The sequence below is a fragment of the Lithobates pipiens genome, unplaced genomic scaffold, assembly GCF_037356315.1.
Source record: "Lithobates pipiens isolate NorthernLeopardFrog02 unplaced genomic scaffold, aLitPip1_a1.2 Scaffold_8, whole genome shotgun sequence".
NCBI lineage: Eukaryota > Metazoa > Chordata > Amphibia > Anura > Ranidae > Lithobates > Lithobates pipiens.
The window spans coordinates 287,333,302-287,351,771 of record NW_027507903.1 but is presented as its reverse complement, the minus strand read 5'-3'; the positions used below and the strand labels follow the sequence as shown (position 1 = coordinate 287,351,771).

General features: G+C 49.2%; 1 protein-coding gene across 3 annotated transcripts in view; it reads left to right on the top strand.

Moving 5' to 3' along the window:
- Positions 1-15,712: 15,712 nt before the first annotated feature.
- The window catches only part of REEP2 (receptor accessory protein 2), a 52,918-nt gene continuing 50,160 nt past the window's right edge, over positions 15,713-18,470 (top strand). The window contains exon 1 of one of the 3 annotated variants that reach the window (XM_077472323.1): positions 15,713-16,339. In XM_077472323.1, coding sequence (XP_077328449.1) covers positions 16,050-16,339 — 290 coding nt within the window. In that variant the 5' untranslated portion in view covers positions 15,713-16,049. The remainder of the gene's footprint in view (positions 16,340-18,470) is intronic. The other 2 variants (XM_077472322.1, XM_077472324.1) reach the window with 2 other exon arrangements.

Sequence of the window (18,470 nt, the reverse complement as noted above, 5' to 3'; positions counted from 1 at the left end):
ATAATATATTATACAGTCAGTATTGGACATTGATGTCTCATATTTCTCCTCTCTCTCAGTGCAGGGTGATGATGATATCACACATCCCGTAGAGGGGGGCGCTGTGTCTCTCTATATACCGTAGAGCTGTGACGTGTGTACTCTCTGTATATACTATATCCCCCATATATACCCAGATATAGAGGTGTGGCATGTGTTGTCTCTGTATATACAATATATCCACTGTCCTATATATCTCTATATACTATATCCACTGTATATTCCCATATATAGAGGTGTGATGTGTGTACTCTCTGTATATACTTTATATCCACTGTCCTATATATATCTCTATATATTATATCTCTCATATATACCCAGATATAGGGGTGTGACATGTGTACTCTCTGTGGGGTTCTACAAAGTATTGACTCAGGGGAGCGCTATACCAATGACCCCACACTTTTCACATATTTATTTGTATCATTTTCCTTCCACTTCACAATTATGTGCCACTTTGTGTTGGTCTATCACATAATATCCTAAAAAAAATACATTTACGTTTTTGGCTGTAACATGACAAAATGTGGGAAATTTCAAAGGGTGTGAATACTTTTTCCATGCACTGTAAATCCCCACTCCCCCCTCCCCGTTTTTTTAGAATGTGTGTGTCTTGTTTCCCCCCAGACAACAGTATTATAGTGACAGGTATTGCTGTCTTGCAGGGCCCTAAAATGTAAAACATTCCTCTGGTTTGGACTGCTATGTGGGGTCTCTGTCGGTAATATTCCCTCTCACTTCCTGTCCTGGTGACAACATATATATTACAGGGACACAGACAGAAATTTAACTCTGGCTGGGGTTCCAGACTTTCCCTACTCTACTTAAGAAAAGTAATTTTCTTGCATTTGGAGGGTCTGGTAGAATGTTGTCAGCAGGACAGGAGGTGAGGGAAAATCTCACTAACAGAGCCCCAGTTAGCAAAAAAAACCTTTCCCACGCTTTCCTACTAGTGATGGACGAACTTCCGACGGGACGTTTCGCGAAAGCGAAATGCGAACGGACCCAAACGTTCGCGAAACCGAACGTTCGCCGCGGGCCCCATTGACTTCAATGGGAGGCGAACTTTGCAAACCTTCATGTCGAATTTGCGGCCACGTGGTAATTATTAGGGGGTAAAACGTAGTCCCACCATCTGGACAATGACATAATACATGTATGAGGTGAATTTGGGATCGATAACTACAAGCATTTTTATTTTATTTGGGAAATTGTTCTAACAATTCAGGACTATGGAGCTAATGAAGGCAATGGAGGAGAGGGAAGGTCAGGGACCAGGGTAGGCAAAGAAGAGGGTGCAGGAGATGATCACCAGCAGCGTGACATACCGGAATGACACATGCACCGTGATAGAGGCATCTGACAGCAGCACCGTAATACAGAGCACTGACAGCAGCACCGTGACATACAGCGCTGACAGCAGCACCGTGACATACAGCGCTGACAGCAGCACCGTGACATACAGCGCTGACAGCAGCACCGTGACATACAGCGCTGACAGCAGCACCGTGACATACAGCGCTGACAGCAGCACCGTGACATACAGCGCTGACAGCAGCACCGTGACATACAGCGCTGACAGCAGCACCGTGACATACAGCGCTGACAGCAGCACCGTGACATACAGCGCTGACAGCAGCACCGTGACATACAGCGCTGACAGCAGCACCGTGACATACAGCACTGACAGCAGCACCGTAAGCAGCCCCAGGAGGAAGTCAGCACAGCACAGGGATGGTGTGATCCCCTCATAATAAGAACCCCCAGGAGGAAGTCAGCACAGCACAGGGATAGTGTGATCCCTTCATAATAAGAACCCCCAGGAGGAAGTCAGCACAGCACAGGGATATCATAAGCAGCCCCAGTAGAAATATGACACCGCTCAACCTCTTCAAAGAGGAGGGTAGGGGCATATAGTACGGTGTGCTTTTTTGGGTCAAGGAAGTGAGCCAAATGAATTAAGAAGGTCTGTGTGCTTGATTAAAAAAATAGTTTATAGACATATACATGGTCTACTGGTCACATGTGTTGAATTCCTCCGAGATCCATGCCTCATTCATTTTTAGAAATGTGAGGTAGTTAACACTGTGGTGAGCTAGGCGAGTACGCTTATCGGTCACAATCCCCCCTGCTGCGCTGAACGTCCTTTCGGACAGGACACTGGATGAGGGGCAAGCCAACAGTTCGATTGCAAATTGGGCAAGCTCTGGCCAGAGGTCAAGCCTGCCCACCCAGTAGTCTAGGGGTTCATCACTCCTCAGAGCGTCCACATCGGCCGTTAACCCAATGTAGTCGGACACCTGACGGTCTAGGCGTTCCCTGATGCTGGATCCGGATGACACCTGTCGATGGGTCGGCTGAAAGAATGACCTCATATCCGAAGTCACCAACACATCTTCAAACCGGCCTCTTCTTGCAGGCGCTGTTGGATTGGTACCCGCAAATCCTTCTCTGGGAGTGGGAATTGCTCCTCTGCCAGCGCACGCAAAAGCAGAATGCAGCATTTCTCGAAGCAAGGCCTGGAAGTGCTGCATTCTGACAGCCCTCTGCGACGGCGGTAACATTTCCGCCATTTTGTGTTTGTACCGGGGGTCTAAGTACGTTGCCACCCAGTACTGGTCCTTGACCCTCATGCTTTTTATACGGGGGTCCCTATTAAAACACTGGAGCATGAAGGCCCCCATTTGCACTAAAGTGGAAGCGGTGTGGTGGCCTGGCTCCTGCTCATCATCCAGGATAATGTCGTCCTCTTCATTCTCCTCTCCCCATCCTCGCACAACAGGGATCCCAGAAAGGTTTAAAGCATGCTCTTCTTGCTCCTGCTCATCCGCCCCGGCACCATCCTCCTCTGACTCCTCATCAGACTCCTGTTGTTGACTTGTCTCAGATAGAGTAGCCCCCCCTGGGAATTCATCCAGCATTGCGACTTCCTCATCTTCCCGCTCCTGCTCCTCCACAGCCTGATCAATGACACGACGCAATGCACGCTCCAGAAAGAAGGCATAAGGTACCATGTCACTGATGGCCCCATGGCTGCGACTGACCAGTTTGGTGATCTCCTCAAATGGCCGCAGAAGTCTGCATGTGTCGCGCATGAGCAGCCACTGGCGCGGTGAAAAAAAACCCAGCTCCCCAGAACCGTTTCTTTCGCAGAGTTCATACAGGTAGACGTTAACTGCACGTTTCTGCTGGAGCAGCCTATCAAGCATATAGAAGGTTGAGTTCCATCGCGTCGGGCAATCGCAAATAAGACGTCTGACCGGCAGATGGTGTCGCCGCTGAATGTCAGCAAGGCGAGCCATGGCCGTGTAAGATCTTCTGAAATGGGCCGAGATTTTCCTTGCCTGCCGCAAGATGTCCTGGACCCCAGGGTATTTGACAAGGAATCGCTGCACGACCAAGTTTAAGACGTGTGCCATGCACGGCACGTGCGTGATTTTGCCCTGTTTCAATGCGCTAAGCAGATTGGCACCGTTGTCACACACCACTTTACCAACTGTCAAATTGAGCGGTGTTAGCCACTCATCTGCCTGTGAACGCAAAGCTGAAAGGAGTGCCGGGCCAGTGTGGCTCTTTGCTTCCAGGCACAACAGACGCAGCACGGCATGGCAACGTCTCACCTGGCATGTGGAATAGGTTCTGGGGAGCTTGGGCGGTGCAGTGGAAGAGACGCTAGCAGCGGAAAAGGAGGAGGCAGCTGAGGAGGAGAGGGAGGAGGATGGAGTAGGAGGAGGAGAAGAAGAGTCAGGCCTGCATGCAATCCGTGGCGGTAAAACCAAATCTACACGGGTGCCACGGGTTACATGCTTGACGGCCGTCAGAAGGTTCACCCAGTGGGCAGTAAAACTGATATACCTTCCCTGCCCGTGTTTGCTAGACCACGTGTCTGTGGTCAGATGTATCTTGGCACCGACACTGTGTGCCAGAGATACATTCACTTGCCGCTGAACATGGCCATATAGCTCTGGGATGCCCTTCTCTGAGAAATACTTCCTTCCTGGGACCTTCCATTGTGGTGTTCCAATGGCCACAAATTTGCGAAAGGCCTCCGAGTCCACCAGTTTATATGGCAGTAGTTGGCGGGCTATGAGTTCTGACAAGCCAGCCGCCAACCGTTGGGCAAGAGGGTTATCCGGCGTCATCATTTTTTTACGCTCAAACATTAGGCCCACGGAAGCCTGCCTTTTTGCAGAAAAATGTGAGCTTGGCGTGATGGAAGGTGGAGTGGAGGACAATTGTGAGGAGAGAGGAGAAGGAGAAGTAGAAGACGAGGCTGGACGGTGAGAGCCTGCAGTGTGGCTTTGTGTGTTCCGTTGCTCCCACTGGGCTCGGTGATGGCTGCTCATGTGCCTTCTTAAGGCGGTCGTCCCTAGGTGAGTATTGGGCTTACCGCGACTAACGCGTTGACTGCAAAGATTGCAGATGGCAACGCTATTGTCAGCAGCGGACACGTTAAAAAAAGCCCACACTGCGGAGCCATGTGCCGGTGTCCTGGGAGCGCCAGATGTGACCGTACATGGTCGATGACTCGCTCCTGATACATTTGCAGTCTGCTTTGTCCCTGCTGTGCAATGTAAGTCATTGCTGCTTCTCCTCCCTATCTGCTGGTCCATATCTCCCTCTGAACTCCCCTCCTCTTCCTCTCTTGTGGGCACCCACGTGACATCACTAGACACGTCATCATCAACGTCACCTTCCCCACCGCTATAAGTAGAGATCTCGGAGTAGGCAGCAACACCGGGGACCAACCTCCTCCTTGGGCTGATCTGGGTACTGGCGTCAGACTGCTGAGTAGCGCTTGTTGCTACCTCCTCTTCCTGATCCAATACCAAGAGTGGCTGCGCATCAGAAATGTCCTCTTGATATGGATCGGAAAATAATTCCAGTGACTCAAGCGGAAGGTATGTGGTGGTGGTGGTGGTGGTCGTGTTGTTGGTGGTAGTGTCTTTGGGGGTGCACATAGCAGAGAGTGAAGAAGAGGGTGCAGATCGAGAGGATGAGGAGGGTGCAGAAGAGTAAGGCTGAGCGAGCCACTCAACCAAGTCTGGTGCATCCTTTAAAGTAATTGAACGCACCTTCTGCAACTTCCCACTTTGGCTCAAGCCTGTTGCTCCTGCCCTACCCCTACCACCCCTGCGGAAGGGCCTGCCTCTTCCTCTGCCTGTCATTTTTTAAATGACCCTGTGACAAAACTCTTAGTCCCTATACCGATGAAGGACTGCTGCAGTATAGGGCAGCGGTCAGCAGTGGTGCACGTCAACCCTATCTATTGTGGACCTATAGCGGTCCTTACAGAACAGCAGACTGTACCGCACTCAAGCCTATGTACCGTAGCACCCTATACCAAGTTACCAGTCCTTATAAGAACTTTTGTGGACCAAGCAGGTTGTGTATTAGTGTTTAGCAGACTGTACGTCAGTCCCTATACCGCTGAAGGACTGCTGCAGTATAGGTGAGCGGTCAGCAGTGGTGCACGTCAACCCTATCTATTGTGGACCGATAGCGGTCCTTACAGAACAGCAGACTGTACCGCACTCAAGCCTATGTACCGTAGCACCCTATACCAAGTTACCAGTCCTTATAAGAACTTTTGTGGACCAAGCAGGTTGTGTATTAGTGTTTAGCAGACTGTACGTCAGTCCCTATACCGCTGAAGGACTGCTGCAGTATAGGGCAGCGGTCAGCAGTGGTGCACGTCAACCCTATCTATTGTGGACCGATAGCGGTCCTTACAGAACAGCAGACTGTACCGCACTCAAGCCTATGTACCGTAGCACCCTATACCAAGTTACCAGTCCTTATAAGAACTTTTGTGGACCAAGCAGGTTGTGTATTAGTGTTTAGCAGACTGTACGTCAGTCCCTATACCGCTGAAGGACTGCTGCAGTATAGGGCAGCGGTCAGCAGTGGTGCACGTCAACCCTATCTATTGTGGACCGATAGCGGTCCTTACAGAACAGCAGACTGTACCGCACTCAAGCCTATGTACCGTAGCACCCTATACCAAGTTACCAGTCCTTATAAGAACTTTTGTGGAACAAGCAGGTTGTGTGTTAGTGATTAGCAGACTGTACGTCAGTCCCTATACCGCTGAAGGACTGCTGCAGTATAGGTGAGCGGTCAGCAGTGGTGCACGTCAACCCTATCTATTGTGGACCGATAGCGGTCCTTACAGAACAGCAGACTGTACCGCACTCAAGCCTATGTACCGTAGCACCCTATACCAAGTTACCAGTCCTTATAAGAACTTTTGTGGACCAAGCAGGTTGTGTATTAGTGTTTAGCAGACTGTACGTCAGTCCCTATACCGCTGAAGGACTGCTGCAGTATAGGGCAGCGGTCAGCAGTGGTGCACGTCAACCCTATCTATTGTGGACCGATAGCGGTCCTTACAGAACAGCAGACTGTACCGCACTCAAGCCTATGTACCGTAGCACCCTATACCAAGTTACCAGTCCTTATAAGAACTTTTGTGGAACAAGCAGGTTGTGTGTTAGTGATTAGCAGACTGTACGTCAGTCCCTATACCGCTGAAGGACTGCTGCAGTATAGGTGAGCGGTCAGCAGTGGTGCACGTCAACCCTATCTATTGTGGACCTATAGCGGTCCTTACAGAACAGCAGACTGTACCGCACTCAAGCCTATGTACCGTAGCACCCTATACCAAGTTACCAGTCCTTATAAGAACTTTTGTGGACCAAGCAGGTTGTGTATTAGTGTTTAGCAGACTGTACGTCAGTCCCTATACCGCTGAAGGACTGCTGCAGTATAGGGCAGCGGTCAGCAGTGGTGCACGTCAACCCTATCTATTGTGGACCGATAGCGGTCCTTACAGAACAGCAGACTGTACCGCACTCAAGCCTATGTACCGTAGCACCCTATACCAAGTTACCAGTCCTTATAAGAACTTTTGTGGACCAAGCAGGTTGTGTATTAGTGTTTAGCAGACTGTACGTCAGTCCCTATACCGCTGAAGGACTGCTGCAGTATAGGGCAGCGGTCAGCAGTGGTGCACGTCAACCCTATCTATTGTGGACCGATAGCGGTCCTTACAGAACAGCAGACTGTACCGCACTCAAGCCTATGTACCGTAGCACCCTATACCAAGTTACCAGTCCTTATAAGAACTTTTGTGGAACAAGCAGGTTGTGTGTTAGTGATTAGCAGACTGTACGTCAGTCCCTATACCGCTGAAGGACTGCTGCAGTATAGGTGAGCGGTCAGCAGTGGTGCACGTCAACCCTATCTATTGTGGACCGATAGCGGTCCTTACAGAACAGCAGACTGTACCGCACTCAAGCCTATGTACCGTAGCACCCTATACCAAGTTACCAGTCCTTATAAGAACTTTTGTGGACCAAGCAGGTTGTGTATTAGTGTTTAGCAGACTGTACGTCAGTCCCTATACCGCTGAAGGACTGCTGCAGTATAGGGCAGCGGTCAGCAGTGGTGCACGTCAACCCTATCTATTGTGGACCGATAGCGGTCCTTACAGAACAGCAGACTGTACCGCACTCAAGCCTATGTACCGTAGCACCCTATACCAAGTTACCAGTCCTTATAAGAACTTTTGTGGAACAAGCAGGTTGTGTGTTAGTGATTAGCAGACTGTACGTCAGTCCCTATACCGCTGAAGGACTGCTGCAGTATAGGGCAGCGGTCAGCAGTGGTGCACGTCAACCCTATCTATTGTGGACCGATAGCGGTCCTTACAGAACAGCAGACTGTACCGCACTCAAGCCTATGTACCGTAGCACCCTATACCAAGTTACCAGTCCTTATAAGAACTTTTGTGGAACAAGTGAGTTGTGAATGTTTAGCAGACTGCAGCAGAAGGGCAGCAGTCAAGTATAATATCCTTTCTATATTTGGAAGAAAGAATATTATACATGTACAAGCCTATTACTGTACCACTGATACCAGTCCTGAAAAGAACCTTTGTGGAACTAATAATAACAGCAAGTCTTTAAAATTACCCTCACTGCCTGACAACACTGCTTCCTTCCTGTCCCTATACAAATTGGCAAAAAAAGAGAACGATTAGTGGTTACTGGAACAGCTCTTTTGTGGACCTTGATAGTAACAGCTAATGATGATGATGATGATGATGATGATGAAAGACTAATCTGGCTGTCCCTGTAGCATACACCGTCCTTTCCCTTTCTCTAAACTAACAAAAGACACTCAGGCTGCTGCAAGAATCAGCAGCACAGCAAACCTATCAACACCTAACACCTATACCAGTCCTGAAAAGAACTTTTGTGTACCAAATAGCTAGTGGTTTATCTCTCCCTACTCCACACAGGAACCTGTCCCTATCGTAACAGAAGAAAGAATGTAAAATGGCCACCGGATCGGGTGTATTTATAGGTTAGGGGGAATGTACAAGTGTCCATGTGCTGTCATGTCTCAATTGGCTGTCCTGTATCACATGATAAACGTGTCACCAAAGGTTAAAGTTCTTGTATACATTAAACACGTAAGTCCGCCGCGGCGAACGACGGAAAAAGGCGTTCGAACGTGCGGACCGCGAATGTCGGAAATTCGCCGCGAAACGACCGCCGGGCGAACCGTTCGGCCATCACTATTTCCTACACTAATCAATAAAAATATTTTGGCCGGACATATACTTTGTATGAAATGAGTGTAACTACTTCACCTCCGGAAGGTTTTCCCCCCCTTTATGACCAGGCCATTTTTAGCTATTTAGCGCTGTGATACTTTAACTGGTAATTGCGCAGTCATACAACACTGTACCCAAATGTCATTTTCTTTCACAAAAATAGAGATTTATTTTGGTGGTATTTGATTACCACTGACTGATATAAAACGTATCTAATACACAATTAAAAAGTTTATTCATACATTTTGGCCAAAATATATTCTGCTTCATGTCTTTACTAAAACAAATCCCAATAAGTGTATATTGATAGGTGTGTGAAAGTTATAGCGTCTACATATTATGGGATATATATTGGAGTTTTATTTTTGTTGTACTAGTAATAGCGGTGATCAGTGACTTATAATGGGGACTGCGATAGTGCGGCAAGCAATCTAACACTAACTGACACTGCGTGAGAATTGACTAACTGACATTACCAGTGACACCAATACAGTGATCAGTCCTAATACTATACACCAGTGAGCGAACCCTGGCACCCCACATGTTTTGGAACTACATTTCCCATCATGCTCATGCACTCTGCACTGTAGTTGAGCATCATGGTAAATGTAGTTCCAAAACATCTGGGGAGCCAAGGTTCGCCATCACTGCTATACACTGTCACTGTACTAATGACACTGGCTGGGAAGGGGGTAACATCTAGGGGCGATCAAGGGGTTAGATAATGGCCTTACAATATGTAATGTGTGCATTATGTGCTGCTTTTACTAACAGATCTCTCTGTTTCTTCATTTCAGAGTTGGAGGAGGAAGCAGAAATCCCCACCACTGAAGATGGAATGTCCTGGAACATCGCACCTGCTGGTTGGAGTATGGGTGTAATTTTCTTGCTTGGGGGAGTATGGGTGTAATATTCCTGCTGGTTGGAGTATGGGTGCCATTTTCCTTCTGGGGGGAGTATAGGTGTAATATTCTTGCTGGGGGGGAGTATGGGTGTAATAATCCTGCTGGGGGGGGGGTGTTTGGGTGTAATATTCTTGCTGGGTGGAGTATCGGTGTAATATTCCTGTTAGGGGGGAGTATGGGTGTCATTTTCCTGCTGGGGGCGTATGAGTGTAATATTCCTGCTAGGGGAGTATGGGTGTAATTTCTCTTATATTCACCGACTGACACAGCTCCTCTCTTAGCAAATGGGTTGTTTCGCCACCTTTAGGAGAATACTAGGCATTACATGTTATGTAAAACACAGAACGTTCCGGTTCCGCCCAAGGGGCGGTCCCTTAGGTAACAACCTAGTGAAGGAGAAGGACCTAGGAACCCTAACGGGCCCATCGGTCCGTGCTTTTTTTCTGCAGAAGCTTGGCTTTTTGCGCAAGATGATAGATCCTGTGATCTGCTATCAACAGCCGGCTGGGTGACAGGCGGTATACCCTTATCCTTGTAGTCTCCCCAGCCTGGCCATCGAGCATGTGCAGGTCGCAGCTCCACACTAGGCTGGCCACGACGAAACCTCAGCTCCAGAGGTGGTAGGTGAGCTTTTATGCTCCGGGGCACACATATGACCGGGCTACTGATGTCTGCATCACAGTGTGCCGAGGCCAGCAGCCAGCCTGTACTGATCAGAGAGTGGGTCTGTAATGGAATATCTCCCAGCTCTTCAGGACTGGTAAGTACAGCTCTCCCTGCCTCAGTGAGGCTGAGCAGCTGGGCATTCCCTGGGAGGTCAATTCGGGGGTCCCTCACCTCCCTCTCTTCTCTCCTTGTCCCTATCTTCCCTCCCCCCCGTAGGGGATGCTGCATGTGGCTGCTGAGCGGTGTGTGTGTGTGTCTGTACAGGGGCTCTCCGGGGGGCTCTCACTTGTGGGGGGGGGGGGCTGTGCTGGCTGACTGTGTCCTGAGTCCTGTTTCTCATGTCCCTGGAAGTGCCTGTGAGGCTGTGCCTGTGTCCCTTGCAACGCTGATCACCGCTAATTGTTCAGCTCTGTCCCTCATGGTTTCAGCATCAGTGGCCATCGTAGGTGTGGGCAAGGGAAAACATGCTCTCCTGGGCTTCGGCGGCCATTTTCCCTGTAATTTGTCCTTATACTGGATGCCAGTGGCCATTTTTTAGAAGCTTGAACACGTTTTTCAGCTTTCAGAATGTGTCCCTGTGCTCTGGCGGCCATTTTCCCACTGTTTTATGTCCTTATTCTGGACGCTGGGCGGCCATTGCCTTTGAGCCTGAGCACATTGCAGAGCGGTTTCAGCGCAATTAGCAGCAGCTTCCACTGACACAGAGCAGATTCCTCTGCACCTGGGAGCCAACAGAAACCACAGGCACTACCTGCTGGATAGCGCAGAACCTTTCAGGGTGGTGAGTCCTACGGGAAAGAGCCCCTCAGCCAGCAGCAGTAAGAAGGGTGGGACTGTCACTGTCCTAAGTCCCCTTCGGGGGGCAGACAGGGTAGGGTCAGCATGGCTTCCGAAACTGGTGTTTCTTCCCCTGAAATCCAGGCAATTGCAACCGGTTTGCCTGCGGAATGCACAGTGCCCCTGGACACCTTGTCGGCGGTCCTCAATTCATTCGTTGCCAAGATGGAGGCAGTGTGTGGGCGCAAAGGTGCTAAAAAATGGCCCCTGTCCTCTGGGGAGAGCTCTGACGCAGACTCGGGCCCTGCTGAGGCTGGTGACCCCTGTTCTGTCATTTCAGATGACGCTGACCGGGGCCATTTTGGACAGTGAGGATGAGGCCCCGTCCAGGTCCGTGCACGACAAAGCGCTTGTTGGAGCACTTATCACAGCTGTGCGTGATACCCTGAAGATTCAGGAGCCAGCAGATCCCTCTGCTGATGTAGCGGTCCCGTATCTGACTTATTTTGACAAGTTCATTTACAAGGAATGGGGTCGCCCGCAACGGACCTTTTCAGTCCTCAAATACATGGTGGTGCGTTACCATTTTGAGGAGAGCCTTCTCAAAAAGTGGTCGGCTCCTCCGGTCGTGGACCCCCCAGTATCCAGGTTAAACAAAGTAACCACGATCCCGGTAGAGGGGACTCCTGCATTTAAGGATCCCACGGATAGGAAGGCCGAGGCAGTGGCTCATTCCTTGTTTTTACGGTTGCGGGATCAGCCGTGCGACCAGTACTGGCATCCGGACTTGTGTCACAGACACTAACTGAGTGGGCGAAACGATTGCACTGCGAATTGGGAGAACAACAGGCTTCTCCTGTCTGCGTGGAACTAGCAGACCAACTAGTGCAAGGCCTTAAGTATGTTTGTGACGTGGCCCTGGATACTCTTCCCATGTTATCCAGGGCTTCAGTGTCAGCAGTGGTGCTGCGGCGCCTGATTTGGTTGAAATGCTGGTCTGCTGACCAGGCATCCAAGAAAGCCCTGACGGATCTTCCCTTCCTTGGCGACCGGCTTTTTGGAGCCTGTTTGGATGACATTATTAAAAATGCCACAGGTGGTAAGAGTACACTACTCCCACAGGCCAGGAAGGTTAAGGAGCCACGCTGTAGGCAAGGGCCCTCCTTTTTCGCTCACAAACGGCTTTTTCATCCGCCTGGAGCTTCGGCAAAACGTCCCCAGCCCCGACAGGATGACCACAGAAGGACAGAAACGTCCCTGGAACCCCAAGCCTAACAAGCCTGCAAACAGAAGTGCTACCGCATGAAGGTTTGCCCCATCCATGACTCGGGTGGGAGGTCGCCTTCTGGAGTTTGCAGCATGGTGGTCCTCTTGACTGTCTGACCAATGGGTCTGTGATCTGATTTCCTACGGCTACAAGATAGAGTTCCTCTCTTGGCCACAAAACAGATTCTTCCCCTCCAGCATACCCGTTCTCCCAGCTCGTTGGGAGGCCCTCTGACAGATTTCCCTCTCTGTCCCTCTAATAACAGAATCCCCTACCTCCAGGATGTGCCTATCCTTTTCTTTAAGCTTGTACTCATCTTCATGGGAGGAGATATTTCCATGGCTGCCCTGATATTTTGGTGGATTCTCAACATGAACGTCACATTATGCTGGAGTGTCAATATGAATGTGACATTCAGGTGGTGTCCCAATGTGAATGTCACATGCTGGTGGAGTCTCCATGTGAACGTCAAATGTTGGTGGAGTATCCGTGTTAATGTCACATGCTGGTGGAGTCTCCGTGTGAATGTCACATGCTGGTGAAGTCTCAGTGTGAATGTCACATGCTGGTGATGTCTCTGTGTGAATGTCACATGCTGGTGATGTCTCCGTGTGAATGTCACATGCTGGACGAATCTCCATGTGAATGTCACATGCTGATGGTGTCTCCATGTGAACGTCACATGCTGGTGGAGACTCCTTGTGAATGTCACATGCTGGTGGAGTTTGAATGTAGCTTTCATATTCTGTCTCACTCACTGTAGTCCTGCCTTGTAAACGGTGTGTCTGCAGTAAATACCACGTACATCTGCAATAAAAAAGAAGAATCAGATTTAGCACCTTCACCTACATTATATATATGTATATATATTTTATACAACATCAAATTATGGAGAGAAAAGTTAAAAATTCCAGTGCAAGGGACAATAAATAACCCCAACATGACAGGGACACAGGGATGACTAATGTTGGCCTTCATATACAAATTTTGGTTGCCTGGCAGTTATGCCGACCCACTAAAATGAATTGAGTAAAAAGGGGGACTGATTCTTCATTTTCTGGTGCGATGGAGTAATCTGCAGTGCTTCTGTTTCTTATTATTAAACACCCGGCCTCTTTTATTGTCATCCCTTGAATTGTTGCGGTGGCTTAATATGGAAGAAGCTGGGACCGGGAACCGCTGCATTGCAGATTACTCTGACGCCCCCCAAAGTGAAGAAATAGGAGTGAGCCCTCATCAATGTTCATGACAATCCCTATACATGTGTACATATGGGGGTGGCCCCTCATCATTGTTCGTGGCAATCCCTATACATGTGTACATATGGGGGGGATGACCCCGGATCAATGTGAAAGAAGGATCCAATGAAAGGGTTTCAGTTATTTTGTATCTATCAATAGTTTTCAAAGAATTGTAGAACAGAATGGGATTTTAATGGTGTCAAAACACACAAAAAAAATTTGTTGTAAAAACATCTTTATTGGAGTCCAAAGTTTTAAAAGAAATGGGGGGACAATGAATGTTGTCCACATTTCATAAAAATGAGAGTGAAAAGAGAATAGTTTGTATAGAGAGGGACGATGGTGGGAGGAACGGCAGTGCTGTGGGAACTACTTGGAGGATATTAATAGATAGAGATCTGCTGATGGAGCTGGTGTCGGTCTGGGCATTGGAATGTAGAAGAATATAGATTGTGGGAGGGGCTTCTAAAGGGGATTTATTAAAAAAATCGCGTTGTACGATGACCTTGTCATTTCCTTTTTGGGTGATTGGTGGAAATATATCTATTCTAGAATATATCTATTGGATGAAGAAACACTGATTTGGTGGTTTTTGGTGATAGAATAACGTGTGATTGGCCCAGAGGTCCTCAGGGTTCTGGGGGGAGGGACATTAGCACCATCACTGGCAGGGGAGCACTTTTTGAATTGAAATTTAAGGATAAAAGCACGGGGGATGGGATGATGTGTGATACAGTATACTGATATCATCCAGGGGGACTGGTGGATTATATAAGGCTGGGACAAGTGGTTGAAAAATAGACTGATCAATGTAATAAATTATACTGGCAGCGAAGGAGTTAACACTAGGGAGCGATCAAGTAGTTAACTGTGTTCCCTGGGTGTGTTCTAACTTTGTGGGGGCTGGGTTCATTGGGACAACACAGAGGTGTTTATTTACTAAAGGAAAATCCACTTTGCACTACAAGTGCACTTGAAAGTGCATTTGGCGTAGATCTGAGGGGGACATGCAAGAAAAATAAAAAATCAGCATTTTTGCTTGCACATGATTGGATGATAAAATCAACAGAGCTTTCCCAATTTTCAGAGCTTCACTTTGGATCTACAGCGACTGCACTTACAAGTGCACTTTCAAGTTGCACTTGTAGTGCAGAGTGGATTTGCCATTAGTAAATCAACCCCAGAGATCACTGTTGCTGATCACTAGGAACAGCAGATCTCCATGTTGTCCCCTGTAAGAATGGGGAGCCACCTTGTTTACAAGATCCCCGTTCTGCCTCTCTGTACCGCGATTGTGGATGGCCAGCAGACATCGAGTGCGCTGAACCCGCATGCGTGCCTCCCAGGCTTGGAGCGCTCGCCCACACTATCACATGCACAGACTGATGTACAGGCATGTCAGTTTGCTTAGCTGAGTTGCCTTTTCGCAGTATATCTTCGGAAGGCGGTCGACAAGTGGTTAATATTCACTAATGTTTTCCTGCTTCTCCTCCCGGCCAATCAAGAAGCAGGTCCTGAGACCCGATTGGCCGGGAGTCTTTGGACCCCCTTCCTGTTCGGCAGGGAGGAGAAGCAACAGCCTTTTTTAAGCTGGAATGACGCGGCCTCTTAAGGTAAAGCCACTGATTTCCGCCATCCATCTCCATGGGGGGGGGGGGGGGGCAAAAACTGATTGCTGCTGTCCATCTCCCTGTGGGGGAGGAGACAACTGATCGCCACCGTCCATCTCCCTGGGAGGGGGGGGGGGGAACAACTGATCACCGCCATCCATCTCCCTGGGGGGGCAACTGATCGCCGCTGTCCATCTCCCGGGGGGGGAACAACTCATCACCGATGTCCATCTCCCTGGGGGGGGGGGGGGGGGCAACTCATCGCTGCCATCCATCTCCCTGGGGAGGAACAACTGATCGCCACTGTCCATCTCCCTGGGAGCTGATCTCCGTCATCCATCTCCCTGGGGGGACAACTGATCGACGACATCCATCTTCTGGGAGGAACAACTGATCTCTGCTGTCCATCTCCCATGGGGGGGGGGGGGGGGGGCACTGATCGTCGCCGCCGTCCGTCACTTTTTTTTCCGTTTAATCCAGAATGCTAAATGAAAAAAGAACTGAGGAGCTTGCTTGTACTAAATATGCAATGTTAGTACAGAGATCTCACTCCTGAGCTATTGTGTTCTGACAGGGGGACTGTAAACAGCAGTCAGCACTCTCAGCCATTGGCTGCCATCGCTGATCAGATGCCGGTTTTCCAGTATGCCCATCCGACAGAGGATGACCATTGGACCCGGCTTCTGTCGGACAGGCATATGTACACACGGGCTAGTTTCTGTTGAACCACTCGATATTCGGCTTTGTGTACCAGGCTTTAGGGTTTAAACAGGTGGTAAAGAGATGACCAGTATAGGAGAAGAGGTGCAGCATGTGCTGATATGAGAGTTAGGCAGTAGATCTGTATAGTAAAGCGTGCTTATATCCAGGGAAAGTGAGTGATCAGCAGCCATGTAAGCTGGGATCTCCTCCCTGCCCTCCATGGACTGCGGCTCCTGTCACAACGTGTGTATACAGGCGTGCTGTCATCGCTCTCCTCCAATCACAGCGCTGGTCCTCGCTGCTCGGCCAGCTAGTGGCAGCATCCCTGTTTTTTTTTTTCTTGTCCTCCGACAACAAGTAGCTCATCCCAGCATCGCCTTTAAGGCTGGGCCACACCTCCCAGATTGGTGCAGAGACGGTGTATCGGGTGTGGGAATTCCATCACTTTCCTCCCCTGCCCATCGCCGGCCCAGCAGGATGGTGTCCTGGATCATCTCCAGACTGGTGGTGTGAGTATGGCAGAGGGGCATGCTGCATGTCAGTGCAGGTGATCGGCATGTGTGTGTGTGACATGTCACCCTGGGCCCCTCCATCCCGGGCTGCATGGAGGATGGAGAGTACATGGAGGGGCCCAGGGTGACATGTCACACGTCAGATGCTGGACACCAGGATGTAAACAAATAGATCGGGCCTTCTTCTTATGGAACCGTGCCACTAGGGCAAGGCTGGGGCATCTAGGGACACAGCCCCAGGGGAGGCTCTGCACTCTAAACATGACTGGAATCAGGGGACATAATGGTGATGATGATGATGAATGATCATGGCATACCCGATAATAAAGACAATTGAATTACTTCTACCTAATTAATTAGAGGATCCTGTGATTTCAATAATTAGTGATCCAGTAAACCATTTGTCTGACCTTCATGGCATTGCTGCGCCCCTGTCTATGCTGGGATCATAACCAGTAGCAGGAGGCCATCACACTAGATCTGATGTGTTTACTGTTGCAAGGATGATTTTTTGATTAGTTGCCATGGGTTACCCAATTTAGTCCATGATTATTTCCCTCTGCCCTCTATAGGACTGACTTTTATCATTGGAGAAAGGAAAATGAGATTGGAATTGTTGCCAATAGAAAACTATAATCATATAGGAGAGTCGAGGGAGAAGCCTGTTTGGTTGCTATGGGTCATCTTATTTTGCTTATTTAATGTTTTAAAGGATAAGGCCACCCTAACATTAAAGTTGTTGTAAAGGTTCATGTTTTTTCACCTTAAAGCGGTTGTATAGTCCAATTTTTTACTTTAACCTACAGGTAAGCCTATAATAAGGCTTACCTGTAGGTAAAATTAATATCTCCTAAACCTGTACGGTTTAGGAAATATTCCCCTCGCAATGAGCCGCTGACTTCAGCGGCGCATGTGCTCTGGGAATTCTTGGCTGAAAGTCCGGCAGACGCCAAACCCTGCCGGGAAGGAAACTCTGGCGCGCATGCCACTCACAACGCCGGAGCCACGATACCTGGAAGACACGGCGAGGGAACATGTCAGCTCCCTCGGCGTGGACCGAGTGAGATGCTGGTGCCTCGTTTTAAGGTAAGTATTTCATATTGAGCTAGTATGCGGTGCATACTACCTCATTATGCCTTTTCCCTTGTAGGTGTAAAAAAAAAAAAAGAAAAAAAGTCAGTGGGTTTACTTCTGCTTTAAATGGGTTTTAAGTCTTCATGTTTTTGCACCTTAATACATCCTATGCATTAAGGTAAAAAAAACACCTTGCACTCTCCAGCCCCCCCCCCCCCCCGTGAGCCCCCCCGTTTTACTTACCTGAGCCTCGAATTTCCATGGGTGCCATTCCACGTTATTCTCTCCATGGCTGATCGGCTCCTCTTTGGATAGATTGATAGCAGTAAAGACATGGGCTCCCGCTGCTCTCAATCAAATCCAGTGACGTGGCCGCCGGGGGGCAGGGCCGAGTCATACACTCGGCGGCTATGCACGCAGAGTGTATAACACGGGAGCCTGCAGGCAAGGTAGCCCCCTCGGGAAAGAGCTTCCCAGAGGAGGGTTATCTATTGCGGGGAGGAGCCGAGACAGCCGCCGTGGGACCCCAGAAGAGGATGTTTGGGGCCACTCTGTGCAAAACGAACTGCACAGTGGAGGTAAGTATGATATGTTTGTTATTAAAAAAATAAAAACTGAACCTTTAGTGTCCCTTTAATGCATTCTATGAAGGTGAAAAAACACTTGTTGGTGACCAGCCGCCCAGCCCTCCCCCCCCCCTGTTTTACCTGAACCCTCAAACTTGATCTACAGTGACACGCTCTCTCTCTGCCCTGGGTTCTCGGCTCTTGATTGGATAGATTGATAGCAAGTGCAGCCATTGGATCCTGCTGCTGTCAATCAGATCCAATGATGCGGACACCAGGGGGCAGGGCCAATTCCTGCATTCGGTTTCTATAGACGCTGAATGCTGGACTCGGGAGCGTGCCCGCAAGATAATTCCCCTTCTCTTAGGGGGGACCCTAGAAGATGAGGTTCGGGGGCCACTCTGTGCAAAACGAGCTTCACAGTGGAGGTAAGTATGATAGGTCTGTTACAAAAAAAAAAGAACCTTAAAGCCCCATACACACTACCA